A 15,337-nucleotide genomic window follows, 5' to 3' on the forward strand; every position below is an offset into this window, starting at 1 on the left:
AGAATATAAATTTAACATATTCCATTATGGATTTGATATAAACTAGTGTTGCACTAGTTAGTACAGTTGTTATGTTTCCTTCCTGCAAAAGAAATAGCATTTGGTAAAAATATCATGACTAGACAAAAGAAATAGCATTTGGTAAAAACATCATAACTAGACACAGCATGACTAAAGGCAAAAACTTAATGAGCGGGAAACCCTGATGTTTGTATAAGGTTGTTTCAATATAAATACTGAAAGATTGAGGCAAGTCTTATCATTGGAATAGTTCACATTTTCACATTAGGGCTATATACATATTTTGTTTGTTTTCAAATGGTTATCCATGACTAGCCCGAATCATGAGATCTTGGAGGAAAACAGTAATATTGGGTCAAGAAGCTGAAGAGCCTCTATCATTCTGTCCTTTTAAGTCAACAATATTTACGATAATAGTAGATTTTATAGGAGTCCTGAGAATAGTGTGACGCTTGCATTCAACCTGATGTTCGCGGTAGTGAACGGACGTCGCGCTCGGGGTGGTATGCAAGTGTTCTCTTCTTCGGTTGTGGTTTGGAAACGAGAGGTTGTGTGGGCGTTGTTATGATCCGGAGGGTGTGATTACCATGGCTTGCCCGCCTACCGCCGCCAAGGGAACGGCAATTCAGTCCACGCGTGAAAGCAACGCAACGAGCTGTTTAAATAACTCGGTGGCCTCCACTCGAATAACTCGATCGCTTCCTGGTCCACTGTATAAGCGCAGACCTCTTATTGAGGGAGGAGGGAGTGACGTCACGTGGTGCACGTAGACGTCGACTCAGATAATGGACATCCGGAAAATTACAACAAACTGATGGTTGGGATTGAAATGATGTATCGTAAAGGAATACAACAAGAAATTGATGGTTTCGTATGTGGTTTAGATTAAAACCTGCTAGCCACCAAAGCTTCTTCTCCTCCTCGTGATATGGTTATTCTCTTGCACTATAACTCTGCTCCTAAAAAATTTTAAAATATGAAAAGGCACAATCTCAATCTCCTTAAAACTCATCTCAGTGAAACTCAAACTCAACGAGAATGTTACTCGCAGCTACTCGAAACTAGTGACTACTAATCCTAAAGCCCTTAAATGAGTGATTAATGAACTAATGATCATTTGCCAGCGGCATAGTGAACTAATTATCATTCGACATAATAAGACTTTGTTTCTTTATTGAAGGAGATGAAACTGAAAAATAATAAAAAAAAAGTACATATCTTAATTGATTCCAACAGTTTACAATATATAGGAGGGAACTTAAAAAGTCCTGGATATACATCTACCCTATAATTCACCAACTCGTTTTACTCATCTTTCATCCTTACACTCTTACATTCATCACTTAATGGTTCAGATCATCCCTGGAATATCTTGCTCAGATCCAACGTTTGAGGTCGCTCCCACCTCCCACCTCGCATTGCACCGGCAGGCAATCCCGTCTCCCGTCTTCCGCGCGATCCTCTTCTCCCTTCCTTCCGAAACCTCTCCCGTCTCCCGCACCCCTCTCCAATCCGTCCTACCTCCCCCTCACATTTCCTCCCCGCCCAGGTCGCCGACGCGCCGCCCTCAGAAGCCGCCTCCAGATCGCCGTCCAGCCTCCTCGCCCTCGTGCCGCAAGCATCAACCGTCTCGCCACAAACAGCCTCCTCCAGGATAAGCACGACGACTACCATATACCCCCCATATAATGCTAAGGTCTGCCAAAAAAAATGCATCTTTTTGCCCCCCATCAGTTGGATCCTTGTCACCGCTGATTATAACCCCGCCTTGTCTGCTCCCATTGCGATGCATGTTTCTCAAGGCAAGGAAGTATGATCATGATAAAGCAATGCAAATGGGGCATAGATGCTGAGATGGAAAGGAAAGAGTTTGGAGCTGACACTGTCTTGGAGGTGATTAGAGATTCAGAGAGCATTTTAGTTGTTAAGTTACAGCGTCTAATTAATTTTTGGTTTTTCCTGGATTCACTATTGGGTTCTTGTGGTCAGGAGTTTGAGTTCGATGGTGATGACTGGGAAGGCTGGACGGTGTACATCGAGAAGGCTGGCAAGGTCGATCCGAACAAGCTGATGCATATCACCTCAGTATAGCGGTGCATCAAGTACCATGTGCAGAGTTTGAAAGAAATTTCAGGGACAAGGTCCCTGCTTGCACATTGGCAGCCAAGAGGCATATTGATTTCAGTATTTCACAACATACTGAAATTCTCAGATACTGCAAAGGTGATCACCATATATACATATGTGAAAAGAAACTTTTGAAAAAAGAAAAAATAAATCCTTTATTAATATATTATGATGCACATTTTGATCAATTTATACTTCTAACTTTGTTATATTTAGGATATTTTTAAAAAATATTTAAGTTAGACCACCCAAATTGAAATCCTAAATACACCACTTGCTGTGTATAGTGTTGTATGGTGACTGCAAGTGCCATGATTTGTCATCGAAGAAGATTAGCTCTGCTCGGATAAGCTGATAGCCACTACAACGATAATACTCAGCAATATATGCTTGGGATTGTTGTAGCTGCAGCCGTAGCCATCATAGTCGAGCAGGGCAGCCAATCACATCTTAATTCTGAGTTCAAATTAGAACTAATTAAAACAGTTAATTTGTTTAGGTTCTTGATTGCCAGAGTACACTTCTTGAAGTAATTAACAAAATGTTAGCATCAACTAGCTGTGCCTATCAACCTTTGTCAAACTATTAGCTGTCTGTATTTATACAGCTATATCTGTTCAGCTTACCAATTTTTAGAAATGTTCTTACCTTCATAGCACCTATTGAGTCCAGATGAAGGCCATGTATAGGTACTTTTAGTATCCTGATTTCAATTTGTAGTCCCTTTGAAATAGTTCAATTCAGATCTTCTGAAATAGGACATTGTGTCCAACCTAACTTAAAGCTGATTGTTGCTTAGTTTCCTTAGATAGTTCTAAATGTCCATTATGAAGGTTCAAAAGCAACACACCTAGCTACTTTAATTTTGTGACTATTTTTAGAGTTTGGTGATTTTCAGAACTGAAGGGCACCATAGAATATGCTCAATAAATAAATGTTTAAGAGGCAATGGCTATCGCCTAAGGGAGTGTTTGAGGAGAAGGGGATTGAGGAGATTGGGAAGATACGCAAAACGAGGTGAGCCATTAGCTCATAATTAATTGAGTATTAACTATTTTAAATTCCAAAAATGGATTAGTATGATTTTTTAAAGCAACTTTCCTATTGAATTTTTTTGCAAAAAACGCACCGTTTAGTAGTTTGAAAAGCGTGCGCGCGGAAAACGAGAGCCAATCTCCCCTATCACCCCTAAACGAACGATGCCTAACACAAGTTCTTCTTTCACATATTTATATAACATACTCCCTCCGTCCCAAAATAAGTGCAGTTTTGCACTATTCACATTCAACGTTTGACCGTCCGTCTTATTTAAAAATTTTTTATGATTAGTATTTTTATTGCTATTAGATGATAAAACATGAATAGTACTTTATGTGTGACTAAATGTTTTTAATTTTTTCACAAATTTTTCAAATAAGACGGACGGTCAAACGTTGAACGTGAATAGTGCAAAACTGCACTTATTTTGGGATGGAGGTAGTATTCTATAATGCCCTTGTTTGGGGCAACCTGGAGCTAAGTCCCTTTTTTTAAAAAAAGGAACCTGGAGCTTTGGTTGATGAATAATGAGTTTTGCAGGTTCTGTTCTGTGCAGCACAATAGCAGATAACGATTTAATTTCAACCTTTTCAGTTGTAGCTGCCCGAATGAAAAATGCCTGAACATGCCTGAAGATGAGTAGATCTTTTGCAAGTCTTGATTTGTGCACCTCATCAGATGGCTGCCAGAGCATGAAAAATTCCTGAGTATGATTAGGCTGTTTGCAAATCTTGGATTTGTGCCCCTCATACTGTATGTGCACATCTTTAGACTTTAGACCTGAAGACATTATCCTCTTGTTGTAAACTTTGTTATATATACCAACATGTAGTAAACATCCATTAATTGATTTTATAAGATTAAGACTAACAAAATGAAACACATTTTTGAAAAATGCCCGACCATGAATAAGAACTTTAAAAATACAAACTTTCAATTAAAATGGAGTGTGTTAACATTTAAAATATTTTTTTAGGAGCTACATGTCCTAAGGCATGACGTAAATTATGTTGGATCATGGCAATTTTCAAGAGTTGCATGTCTTTTCAGACCGGAATAATAAACTTGAACATATTCTGGAGCCTACATCTATTATATGCGTAATTGTTGAAACACATGTTTTTCAGTCTGATTTGTATTACCAAAAAGGAGTAACATTAAATATAGTCGTAGCGTAGCACGTGCATATTACTAGTAATACACAGTTAGTTAGTTAGGTTAATTATCTAATTAAGTAAATGATTATGTGTGAAAAATACTACCTCCGTTTTTTAATAGATGACGCCGTTGACTTTTTCTCACATATTTGACCACTCGTCTTATTCAAAAATTTTATGCAAATATATAAGATATAAATCACACTTAAAGTACTATAAATGATAAAACAACTCATAACAAAATAAATTATAATTACGTAAATTTTTTGAATAAGACGAATGGTCAAACATGTGAGAAAAAGTCAACGGCGTCATCTATTAAAAAACGGAGGTAGTAATTGTTACCCGTGTTGGCGGTTTGGTTTGGTTTGGTCCTGCGGGTTGAACGGGTTTGAACCAAACCGTGAACACCCTGAGACCGTACCACCCGGACCGCCGGCAGCGGCGCTCGCCCCCGCCCTCTCCACCGGGATGGACGCCATCCGCCGCCAGACGCTGAGCCCTATCCGATGATGCTTGCCCCCTGTCTGCTCTGCTCTCTCTCTCTCTCTCTGCTCACGTGTGGATAGAACATGAAAGACTACTGGACTGTGTTTCGCTGGATGGTGCTGGTGGTTCGACTGAGGGACGATGGGTTATTGTGTGCTGCTGCTATGTATCTTTTTTTCTTTTCTTGATTAGAGATCGGGTTTGCATCGCCCACCGATTTGTCAACATCTGCATTTCTCCCGATATCGGCATCGCATCCAGCTTCCTCTTTGTCGTTCTGCCCCTTGCATTTTTGGCCTGATCACCCGTTCAAGCTCTCGGCTACAACGACTTTTTCGACCGATGATCTTCAAGCACGTCTACTACGCCATCGAGCTTTGGGCTGCTACTACGTCGCACCCTACTACTATTGTAGTGCCGCTGCCTGTAGTCCACATCTACTGGTTGTTGTAGCGCTGAGAGGGGCGCCCTCCTCAGCATGGCCTCATTACCGGTGGACTTCTGGCCGTTGCATCGATATGAGGCTGCAGCTATGTCGTCTCTTCGGACCATAGCCTCGTTGCTTTCATCATCTTCATCGCCGCTCGCACATCGACACCCTTGTCATCCGCACTGATCATCTTCAGCCATCGGGTAATTCTTCGTCTACTTCAAGCATCGCCACCGCGTCTCCAAGTTGCCATCATCGCTGCTCTAGGCCGGTGGTCCAATTACCCCTACATGGCTATCGGCGTCGTCGTCCAGGCCGTTGGTTCAGCTACTTCGTCTTCGTCTTCGTGCAACATGCCTCATCGCCAACGTCGCCGTATCTTCCTCGACTACACTTCGTTCTTCTCTGGCAAATGCATGCTGCTCCGGCAATTCTATCCCTCTACGCTCTTCTCGTGCCGGAGGCTTTCTCTGCTAGTCTCCAGGTACATAATCATCAAGTATTAATCGTAGTTTAATTTATGCATCAATTTTACTGTGTCTTGCGCTACAACTTCAGCACCCTCCGGGTCTTTTGTTGTCTTGGATTTCTAATTAATGATTTGGAGTGTACGTTTCTTGATCCATGCAGTGAACTCATGAGCATTGCACAGGATGGCCGACCAGAACTTCCTCTATTGGAAGAAGCCTCTGTTGCCGAAATTGCATATTGTAAACAAAAATGTGTTTTCATTGCACAGATCGCTGCACTGTTTGGTTTTTTACTACTCACAGTGCTCTTCTGCTGCTGTAATAGCAAGAGATTGTGGAATAGCACCTACTAGCCACCAGATCAGAAGTCCCAAATCTTTTGAGTACATATAATCTTTTGAGTCCCAAACCCAAATCAGGAGGAGGTTTGGCTTGAACAGAGTACGTATTTGAACATTCGGTTGGAAAAATAATAGGTTTATGTGGATCTACAGTTTAACTAATTGTTTATCAGCTCTTGTAATCTTTGAGACTGTACATTCAAAAGTAGAATGTATATTGATAAAGTGTGTCACTTAATTATTATCATATATATAATGGTAATTGATGGTAATGCTCTTTTTCAAAATTCTGTTGTAACATATGGGCAATATGTTTGTTTTTTTTCTGAAAAAAAACATATTCTTCCCGCATAAATTCTAATTGAAATTTCAAAAATATTCTTGGACAAATATTGTAGTGTATAAATGCTTATATTCCTGGATAAAATTTAAAATTTTCAAATCCTTATATTATTAGATGGAGGAAGTAATGTTGGTAGTCGGCTCAGTTTGAACCTACTGAAGATTAAGATTAAGTACAAACACGTGAAACAAGGAAGCCATTAACATATGATTAATTGAGTTTTAATTATTTTAAACATAAAAATAGATTTATTATATATTTTAAAGTAAATTTTGTATAGAAAATTATCACACGAAACGTACCGTTTAGCGGGTTGAAAACATGCTAATGAAAATCAAGATAAAATATATACGTTAATCAGGTCCAAACAGGGATCAGTGCTGAACTGATGAAGAAGTACATATTAATGCTCTGCTTCCTTCCTGCTACCAAGGTTGGCAGAGGAGGGGATCATGTCCTAGATGTGAAAATCCAGTATATATGCATGACTACATAAAAAACTGGATGAGCCACATAATCGATTGAATGTTAAAGTCCAGTATATATGTATGACTACATCACAAAAACTGGATGAGTCACATTATCGATCGAATGTTAAGACAAATCAATAATGTTTCGATATAAATATCAAAGCTAGTGCTATGGGAGAAACTTCATACGATTCTTTTGAAATTTCTAATGTATTTTTTAAGGTGAATCAATTATGAGATGTTGGAGCAAAACAAGATAGAACTGTAGCATATAAAAGGTGAATCAATTATGAGATGTTGGAGCAAGACAAGATAAAACTGTAGCATATAGAAAAGAGGGTTAGAAACGAAGATAGAGACCAGGGATTATATGGTATGTTAATAAATAAGTAGAAAATATATGAGGAAATTTATAATATGATAGAGAAAATGACCATGCGTTGCAACGGTTAAAAATGGTTTTGGTGGAAAGGTCATTCCTTACTTCCTTTTTCGCCCCAACCTAGTCCGATATTTCCCTATGCTCGGAGTGTCTCTTCTTGGCTCAACGTACCATTGAAGCTGCAGACTCTGCTCAACCTATCGAAAACATTCCCGTGGCCAAGTCAGAGCCGATCCTCCCCATCCATTCCATCTATACTCGGAGTGTCTCTTCTTGGCTCAACGTACCAGTGAAGCTGCAGACTCGGCTCAACCTATCGAAAACATTCCCGTGGCCAAGTCGGAGCCGATCCTCCCCATCCATTCCAGTTCAATATTTGTTGATCTCCCAAAATTGGTTGAGGGATTGTGATTACTCCATATTCCTCTTTATGTTTTTTATCAAAATCATATCGAATATGCAAAACTCATGATAAAAACAAATACTATTAAATGGAAATTAAATCCGATGAATTAAAGTTGAATTGAAACTGGCAACAGATGGGATGATTGCACAAGAGCTTAATCTGGCCCTGGATGGCGGCTAGCATTCTTCTTTCGTAATCATTTTATTTGATGTGATCTAACGGGAATGATCCCAGCCGTGCTCCCAAAAGACTGTTACCTTAGTAATACACAAAAAATACTATGGATACTTTTTTATTGTAAAAAGAAAATTGAGATTTGCAACAGATTTGCAACAGGATAGTGTGTACGATCGTGCGAAATTTCATCTCAAAACACGTAATGATAACCAAAAAAAAATCTATCTAAAAATACACCTACATATTTTTAGGTGAAAATATATTAAATGTCATTATAGTATAAATTTGGTGTAATTACATAGAGTGAAGTACATGGGCGGCCTCTAAATTTGTGCGGGTGTATCGTCTAGATTCCTAAACTCCCAAAATACATTTTTGGGTCCCTGAACTTGTCATGAGTGTCATATAGGTCTAAATAGGTTCTAACCCGCTCCATGCGCTGACGTGGCATTGCCACGGTGACGTCTGCGTGTGAGTGGAATCCACATGTCAAGCATATATAAAAAAAATAAAAAACTACATTTTCTCCTCTTAGGTAGTCATGAAAAAAATGATAAAAATTCTAAGGTAGAGAGGAGAAAATATGTTATTTTTAATTTTATTTTTTCTATGTGACTGAAACATGGATCCGGCTAACACGTAGGTACTACCATGGCATGCTACATCAGCGCATGAAGCAGGTTGGAGCTCATTTGCACCTATATGACACGCAAGACAAGTTCAGGACCCGAAAATGTATTTCGAAAGTTTAGAGACCTAAGTGATACACCCGCGCGAGTTAAGGAATCGCTCGTGCACTTCACTTATGTGTAAGTTGGATGTTAGTTAATAATAAAAATAGGTACTCCTTCCATCTATTTTTGATAGTCATATTTCATCTTGGCACACAGATCAAGGATATTTAAACATGCTACTAGTTATTCTTCGTAAACAAGCGATACATTAATATTTACATTTCTCGATGCCTATGTAGCCAATCTTGTGTGGAGGAATGAAGAGTCACGCATTAAATCCGAGAAAGTCATTAAAATGATATGTTGTTGAATTGAAATATGCCTATCAAAAATAAAATTTTCAGATTTGGAAATATGCATATAAGTATATGAGGGAATAGTTGCTTAGTTGGTATGTGCGAATTGCGATGGCTTGTACGGCATAGTTCACGGGTTCGATTCCCCTGTCTCCCCGCTGCTACTTGTGTTTTTTTTTTCCTCGTATAGCACGGATCTTGAGGCTAATTGATGTTCCAAAAATCATCATATTTTTTTTCCAAACAATCTATCACCAATTATTTAGCAACTCCGGAAAAGAAACAAAAATCATGCATGAACAATGTTGAAAAGAACTACTCCCTCCAACCCATCCAACAATATAAGCATTTCAATTTTGTCGAAGAATATAAAGCATTCCTACACTACTATTTGTCGCATCAATCACCTCTCATTTAAAATCCTGTCATCTTATCCCCGATTAGCTCCCCACCCCCATTGATCCCTAATTAAATAAGGGGCCCTAAAGTTTTTTTTTTACCTTAGCCTTAATTCTTGCTAAACAACATAACAATGTTTATATTGTTGAATGGACGCAGTAAAGTACCAATGCAAACAAAATTCTGCCTCTTCTTTTTTTTTTTTATCTTTTTTACAATGTATATTTAAGTTAACACATCTCTCTCTCTCTCTCTCCCCCCTAAACAGAAAGCAATCATTTGATAACACTGTTGTGCATTGGAGCACGATAGCACTAGAATTGTTCTCATAATATAATAAAAACAAGCAGGTTATATAATTTATCAACAATGCAAAATGGGGTCTTAGCAAACACCCCATAAAATTTAGAAGAAAGAAAAAGTAAATGGACTTGATTCCCTGAATGATGCCTCGAATGGTGTTACAGGAATGACCTGATTTAATAAAGGAACCATGTTTTCCTTTTACTTCAGCCTTGTAATTCTCTTTATTTTCTTAATAAATTTAGCCTTGACCGGTCCGGTGGAAAAAAAAAAGAGGAATAGATTGCTAACTGAGGTTGACAGATAGATGCAAACACGACTAATCCACAAGCGACAATATAGCAAGGTCACCTTTGGTAATATATCTCCATGGTAGAAGTTAGCAGACAAATAAGTTTTAATAATTCAAGATGCAAAAAGTAGCAACAGCCAATTGAACATTATCTCAGCAGGATGCCAAAGCGGTTACCATATGAACTTCATATAAGTGGACTGACAGTTAGGACATAGGTTACTCCAAGCAACTAATGTCGGTTCAATTTTACCCCACCCCACAATCTTTAATCAAACAGAGAAGATTTACACCACGACCCATAATATTCAACAAGACAGTAACTTGAACTAGGTAGCACTTTGTTTTGTATGAAGCAGTATAAATTACCTGAAATTTTCTCAAAGACGTGTAGTTTACACAGGCAAGTGTAAAAATCCCTGTTCATGTCTAAACTGTTCCAAAGCAGAAGTGGTAAATTCTCCCTCGCCCAAAGGTCATAATGGTTCCATTGTTCCAAGTCATCCATGTCATCAGACACTAACGATGCGTTGGAGCTGGGAGGACCACATAAACAAAGGCATTAACAGCAAGGCTTCCATGTTAGCTCAAAATCAAATAGTCGAATGGATGACTTGCCAGTATATGCCCAATTCTAAAAGGAATTCACAGTGACTGGTGACAATACAATAGCATCCACTTGCATTGGAGATTATAGCTAAACACCCAAAACACCCATGCATTCCTCCTCTCCTGGCAAGAGATTTCCAGCCAAAAGGATTCAGCAGAGATGGCCAACAAACGGTATGTGAACTTCTTCCTGTTCTTTGTGATATCATTTTCTCTGCTGCACAAATCCTACCCAAAGTCCACAAATCAATCTAATGAAGAACACCAAATCCTCCTTGAGCTCAAGAACCATTGGGGGAGCTCACCTGCGCTAGGTAGATGGAACTCCACTACTACTGCTCACTGCAACTGGGAAGGAATTACATGCACAAATGGTGCGGTGATTGGCATCTCTCTACCAAATCAAACCTTCATCAAACCAATTCCTCCCTCCATTTGTCTCCTAAAGAACCTCACCCGCTTGGACCTTTCCTACAACAATTTCTCCACTTCATTCCCTACCATGCTCTACAATTGCTCCAATCTCAAGTTCCTAGATCTTTCCAACAACGCATTTGATGGACAACTCCCAAGTGACTTAAATCATCTATCAGCACTGCTCGAGCATCTCAACCTATCATCTAATCACTTCACAGGCAGAATTCCACCATCAATTGGACTGTTCCCAAGGCTGAAGTCACTGCTCCTTGACACCAATCAGTTTGATGGGAGGTACCCAGCTGAGGATATCAGCAATCTTGCTGACCTTGAGAGGCTGACACTAGCAGTCAATCCATTTGTACCGGCTCCCTTTCCAGTGGAGTTTGGTAGGTTGACACGTCTGACTTACTTGTGGCTGTCAAATATGAATATTACCGGTGAAATCCCTGAAAACTTGTCCAGCCTCAGAGAGCTCAACCTCTTGGATTTTTCATCAAACAAGCTGCAAGGAAAAATTCCAACGTGGATCTGGCAACATAAGAAACTTCAGAATTTGTACCTGTATGCAAACGGATTCACCGGTGAGATTGAACCCAATGTCAGTGCCTTGAACTTGGTGGAGATTGATGTTTCTTCAAACGAATTAATAGGAACCATACCAAATGGATTTGGTAAGCTTACCAACCTTACCTTACTGTTTCTCTACTTTAACAAGCTGAGTGGATCAATACCACCAAGCGTTGGGCTGCTGCCAAAGCTTACTGACATTCGGTTATTCGGTAACATGCTCTCTGGATCACTCCCACCAGAGCTTGGTAAGCACTCACCACTGGCCAATCTTGAGGTCTCCAATAATAACCTCTCTGGGAAGCTACCAGAAGGCCTCTGCTTCAACAGGAAGCTATATGACATTGTTGTGTTCAATAACAGCTTTTCTGGAAAACTTCCATCGTCATTGGACGGCTGCTATCTGTTGAACAATTTGATGATGTACAACAACAATTTTTCTGGAGAGTTCCCCAAGAGTCTTTGGTCAGTGGTGACAAATCAGCTAAGTACAGTTATGATACAAAACAACAGGTTCTCTGGCACATTCCCCAAACAGCTCCCATGGAACTTTACACGTCTTGACATCAGCAACAACAAATTCTCAGGTCCTATTCCAACATTGGCAGGAAAAATGAAAGTATTCATAGCAGCAAACAACTTGCTGTCTGGTGAAATTCCCTGGGATCTGACAGGCATTTCTCAGGTCACAGAAGTTGACCTCTCTAGGAATCAAATTAGTGGCTCACTACCCATGACAATTGGAGTGCTGGCGAGGCTAAACACACTTAACCTAAGTGGAAATCAGATATCTGGTAATATCCCAGCGGCGTTTGGGTTTATGACAGTACTAACCATCCTTGATCTCTCGTCGAATAAATTATCAGGTGAAATCCCAAAGGATTTTAATAAGCTGAGGCTCAATTTTCTGAATCTCTCTATGAACCAACTCATCGGGGAAATTCCGATATCACTGCAAAACGAAGCATATGAACAAAGCTTTCTATTCAACCCAGGCCTCTGTGTATCATCAAACAATTCAGTTCATAATTTCCCTATCTGCAGGGCAAGAACAAACGGCAATGATCTATTTAGGAGGCTTATAGCCCTCTTTTCTGCTGTTGCCAGCATCATGCTTTTGGGTTCAGCAGTGCTTGGTATCATGCTCTTAAGGAGAAAAAAGCTTCAAGACCACTTGTCATGGAAGCTAACACCATTCCACATATTGCATTTCACCACAACTAACATTCTTTCTGGGCTCTACGAGCAGAATTGGATTGGAAGTGGCAGGTCTGGCAAGGTGTACCGGGTTTATGCTGGGGATAGAGCAAGTGGTGGAAGGATGGTGGCCGTCAAAAAGATATGGAACACACCGAATCTTGATGACAAACTGGAGAAGGACTTCCTTGCAGAGGCTCAGATATTGGGAGAGATCAGGCACACAAACATTGTCAAGCTGCTCTGCTGCATCTCAAGTTCAGATGCAAAGCTTCTTGTCTATGAGTACATGGAAAACGGCAGCCTACATCAATGGCTTCACCAGAGGGAAAGAATTGGTGCGCCAGGACCTCTGGATTGGCCAACAAGATTGCAAATTGCCATCGACTCAGCGAGAGGTCTTTGCTACATGCATCACCATTGCTCGCCTCCCATAGTGCATCGAGATGTCAAGTGTGCCAACATCCTTCTGGATCACAACTTCAGAGCAAAGATGGCAGATTTTGGGCTTGCAAAGATTCTTCTCAAAGCTGGAGACGACGAGTCATTTTCTGCTATAGCTGGAACTTTTGGCTACATGGCACCAGGTCAGAGAGAAAAAGAGTAACTTTGATGAGTATATACTTGCATATTACCTGAAACACTAAATTGTTTACACTTTGCAGAATACGGACATCGGCTCAAGGTAAACGAGAAGATCGATGTCTACAGCTTTGGTGTGGTCCTTCTGGAAATCATAACTGGTCGAGTGGCAAATGATGGTGGAGAGTACTATTGCTTGGCACAATGGGCATGGAGGCAGTACCAAGAATATGGTTTGTCAGTTGATCTTCTCGATGAGGGGATCAGAGACCCAACCCATGTTGAGGACGCATTGGAGGTGTTTACACTTGCTGTGATTTGTACTGGGGAGCATCCTTCAATGCGGCCATCAATGAAAGATGTGCTGCATGTGCTTCTCCGATTTGACCGTAAATCCAATGGGGGAATCTTGCAAGATGATATCTGTGACGAAACAGCTCTTCTTGAATCATAGATAAAGAGATGAAATAACAGTTTTTTGGTTGAAGAAGTGCGATGATCATGACAATGCATGTTTCAAATGCTGTAGGTGATTCGTCTGCTTCATCCAGCAATCTAATGATGCTGTTGCAAAAGGATAGTAACTGCAGCTGTTTTATGTTGACATAAAGCATGTGAAATGTTGATGCAGTCACTAACTACTGTTTAACTTGCAAACTAAATGGCAGCACCTGAAGTTATCTTCAGATCATAACAAAGACTACATTTTTTTCCCAGAATAAGCACACAGATAGCATGGATGTTGGCATGTTGCCATAGTTGACTATGAAATTTCTTGAATTCTTTTGGCCAGCATGTTTAAATTAGCTTCATATTACAACGTGTGTTAATTGAAAAAATAGGTACTGCAGAAATTCCCTTAATTTCTGGAGACAAACAGGGCCCCATTACATCGACAGAAACGAAAATATAATGTGCATAGGTTACTCCAAGCATCTAACTAGTGAGCCTTCAATAAGTAGATGCCCTTCTTTTTCAGAGGAGACGAAACTCCCGGTTATTTAGGAAAAAGAGAGGGTATCTGAATTGATTCTAACAATTTACAGTCACAAAGAACAAAAAAATGTACTACTACACTGGAGCCCGAAATCTAAACCAAAATATTTTGGCATACCTACCGGTCGTACTCGTGATTTCATCCAACATGGAAACAAAAGCGTGGAGGAGTTCACAGGTAGCTTACCGGCCCGATGGTTCCGCGCGGATTACAGAACGGAGGAGCGAGGGGGGCGACGAGAACTCGCCGATGGAGGAGACCCCGGTGCGGTGCCGGCGACTGAGTGCGCCATGCGAATGCCGCCGCCGCCGCCGCAGAAAAAGGCGGAAATCGCCGCCACCGGCGACCGCTTGAAGGAAGGGGGGATCGGGGGTTTTGGGGCGGAAGGAGCAGAAGCGCAAAACAGCTGACATGTGGGCCCACCTGTCAGCCGCTCGTCATGCCGCTGGCTCTGGCTGCAGCAACGGCTGTATCACATGTCAGCGCAAATGGATGGGATAATATCTGATCCAATCTGTTCTAAATTTGTCCGAAACAAGGGTACGAGGTTTATAGAAAAAATTAATCTATATCTATATATAATATAACTAATATAAATATTCGTATTTTTTCGGTCGTCACATCTAATTTCGTCCGAGTTTTCGTCCATAAGCAATCCGATTAGGTTAGCAATAGCGATGGAAAAAATTTGCAAAAAAAAAAAAAGAAAAAAAACGGAGGCCACCACCGCCCGCCTCCACGCCGTCCGGGCCGCCGCCCCTCCCGCCGGCCGCAGCCGCCTTCATGCCGCCGGATCTGGTGGAGGCGAGGTCCGGCCGGCCGCCTCCACGCCGTCCGACTCGCCGCCTCCATGTCGTCCGCCACCACCGCCGCCGCACCTCCCCTCCCCCGATCTAGCGGAGGGGAGGGCGTCGCCGGGGGGAGAAGTGGGGGAGGGCGCGCCGCCGCCGCCGCTTGCGGGGGAAGGCCGCCGCTCGCGGGGGGGGGGGGGGGGGGGGGGGGGGGGGGGTGGGAAATGTATTCTAGGGTTAGGTTTTGGGTATTTATTTAGGTTAGGATCAATATAGACCGTCCATTCGATCGGACGGCT

General features: G+C 41.1%; 1 protein-coding gene and 4 long non-coding RNA genes across 5 annotated transcripts; 3 read left to right on the forward strand and 2 right to left on the reverse strand.

Annotated features, from left to right (window-relative positions):
- The first annotated feature begins 1,418 nt into the window (after positions 1-1,418).
- LOC107280160 (uncharacterized) lies at positions 1,419-4,081 on the forward strand. Its single transcript, XR_003240529.2, has 4 exons — positions 1,419-1,717; positions 1,824-1,914; positions 2,011-2,244; positions 3,781-4,081. It is a non-coding gene; the product is annotated as an uncharacterized lncRNA (long non-coding RNA).
- Positions 4,082-4,594: 513 nt separating this feature from the next.
- Positions 4,595-6,320, forward strand: LOC136355045 (uncharacterized). The gene is made up of 2 exons (XR_010739096.1): positions 4,595-5,746; positions 5,893-6,320. It is a non-coding gene; the product is annotated as an uncharacterized lncRNA (long non-coding RNA).
- A 3,714-nt stretch (positions 6,321-10,034) lies between these two features.
- LOC136355119 (uncharacterized) lies at positions 10,035-11,730 on the reverse strand. The gene is made up of 2 exons (XR_010739200.1): positions 11,595-11,730; positions 10,035-11,463 (listed from the first exon to the last, which is right to left on the reverse strand). It is a non-coding gene; the product is annotated as an uncharacterized lncRNA (long non-coding RNA).
- Positions 10,645-14,056, forward strand: LOC136355118 (receptor-like protein kinase 5). Its single transcript, XM_066307326.1, has 2 exons — positions 10,645-13,255; positions 13,334-14,056. Exons 1-2 carry the CDS (start codon positions 10,645-10,647, stop codon positions 13,702-13,704), a joined length of 2,982 nt encoding a protein of 993 aa, XP_066163423.1. The 3' UTR covers positions 13,705-14,056.
- LOC112937949 (uncharacterized) lies at positions 13,262-14,629 on the reverse strand. Its single transcript, XR_003240898.2, has 2 exons — positions 14,434-14,629; positions 13,262-13,673 (listed from the first exon to the last, which is right to left on the reverse strand). It is a non-coding gene; the product is annotated as an uncharacterized lncRNA (long non-coding RNA).
- Between the last annotated feature and the right edge of the window lie 708 nt (positions 14,630-15,337).

The sequence above is a fragment of the Oryza sativa genome, chromosome 2 (genome assembly GCF_034140825.1).
Source record: "Oryza sativa Japonica Group chromosome 2, ASM3414082v1".
Taxonomy (NCBI): Eukaryota; Viridiplantae; Streptophyta; class Magnoliopsida; order Poales; family Poaceae; genus Oryza; species Oryza sativa.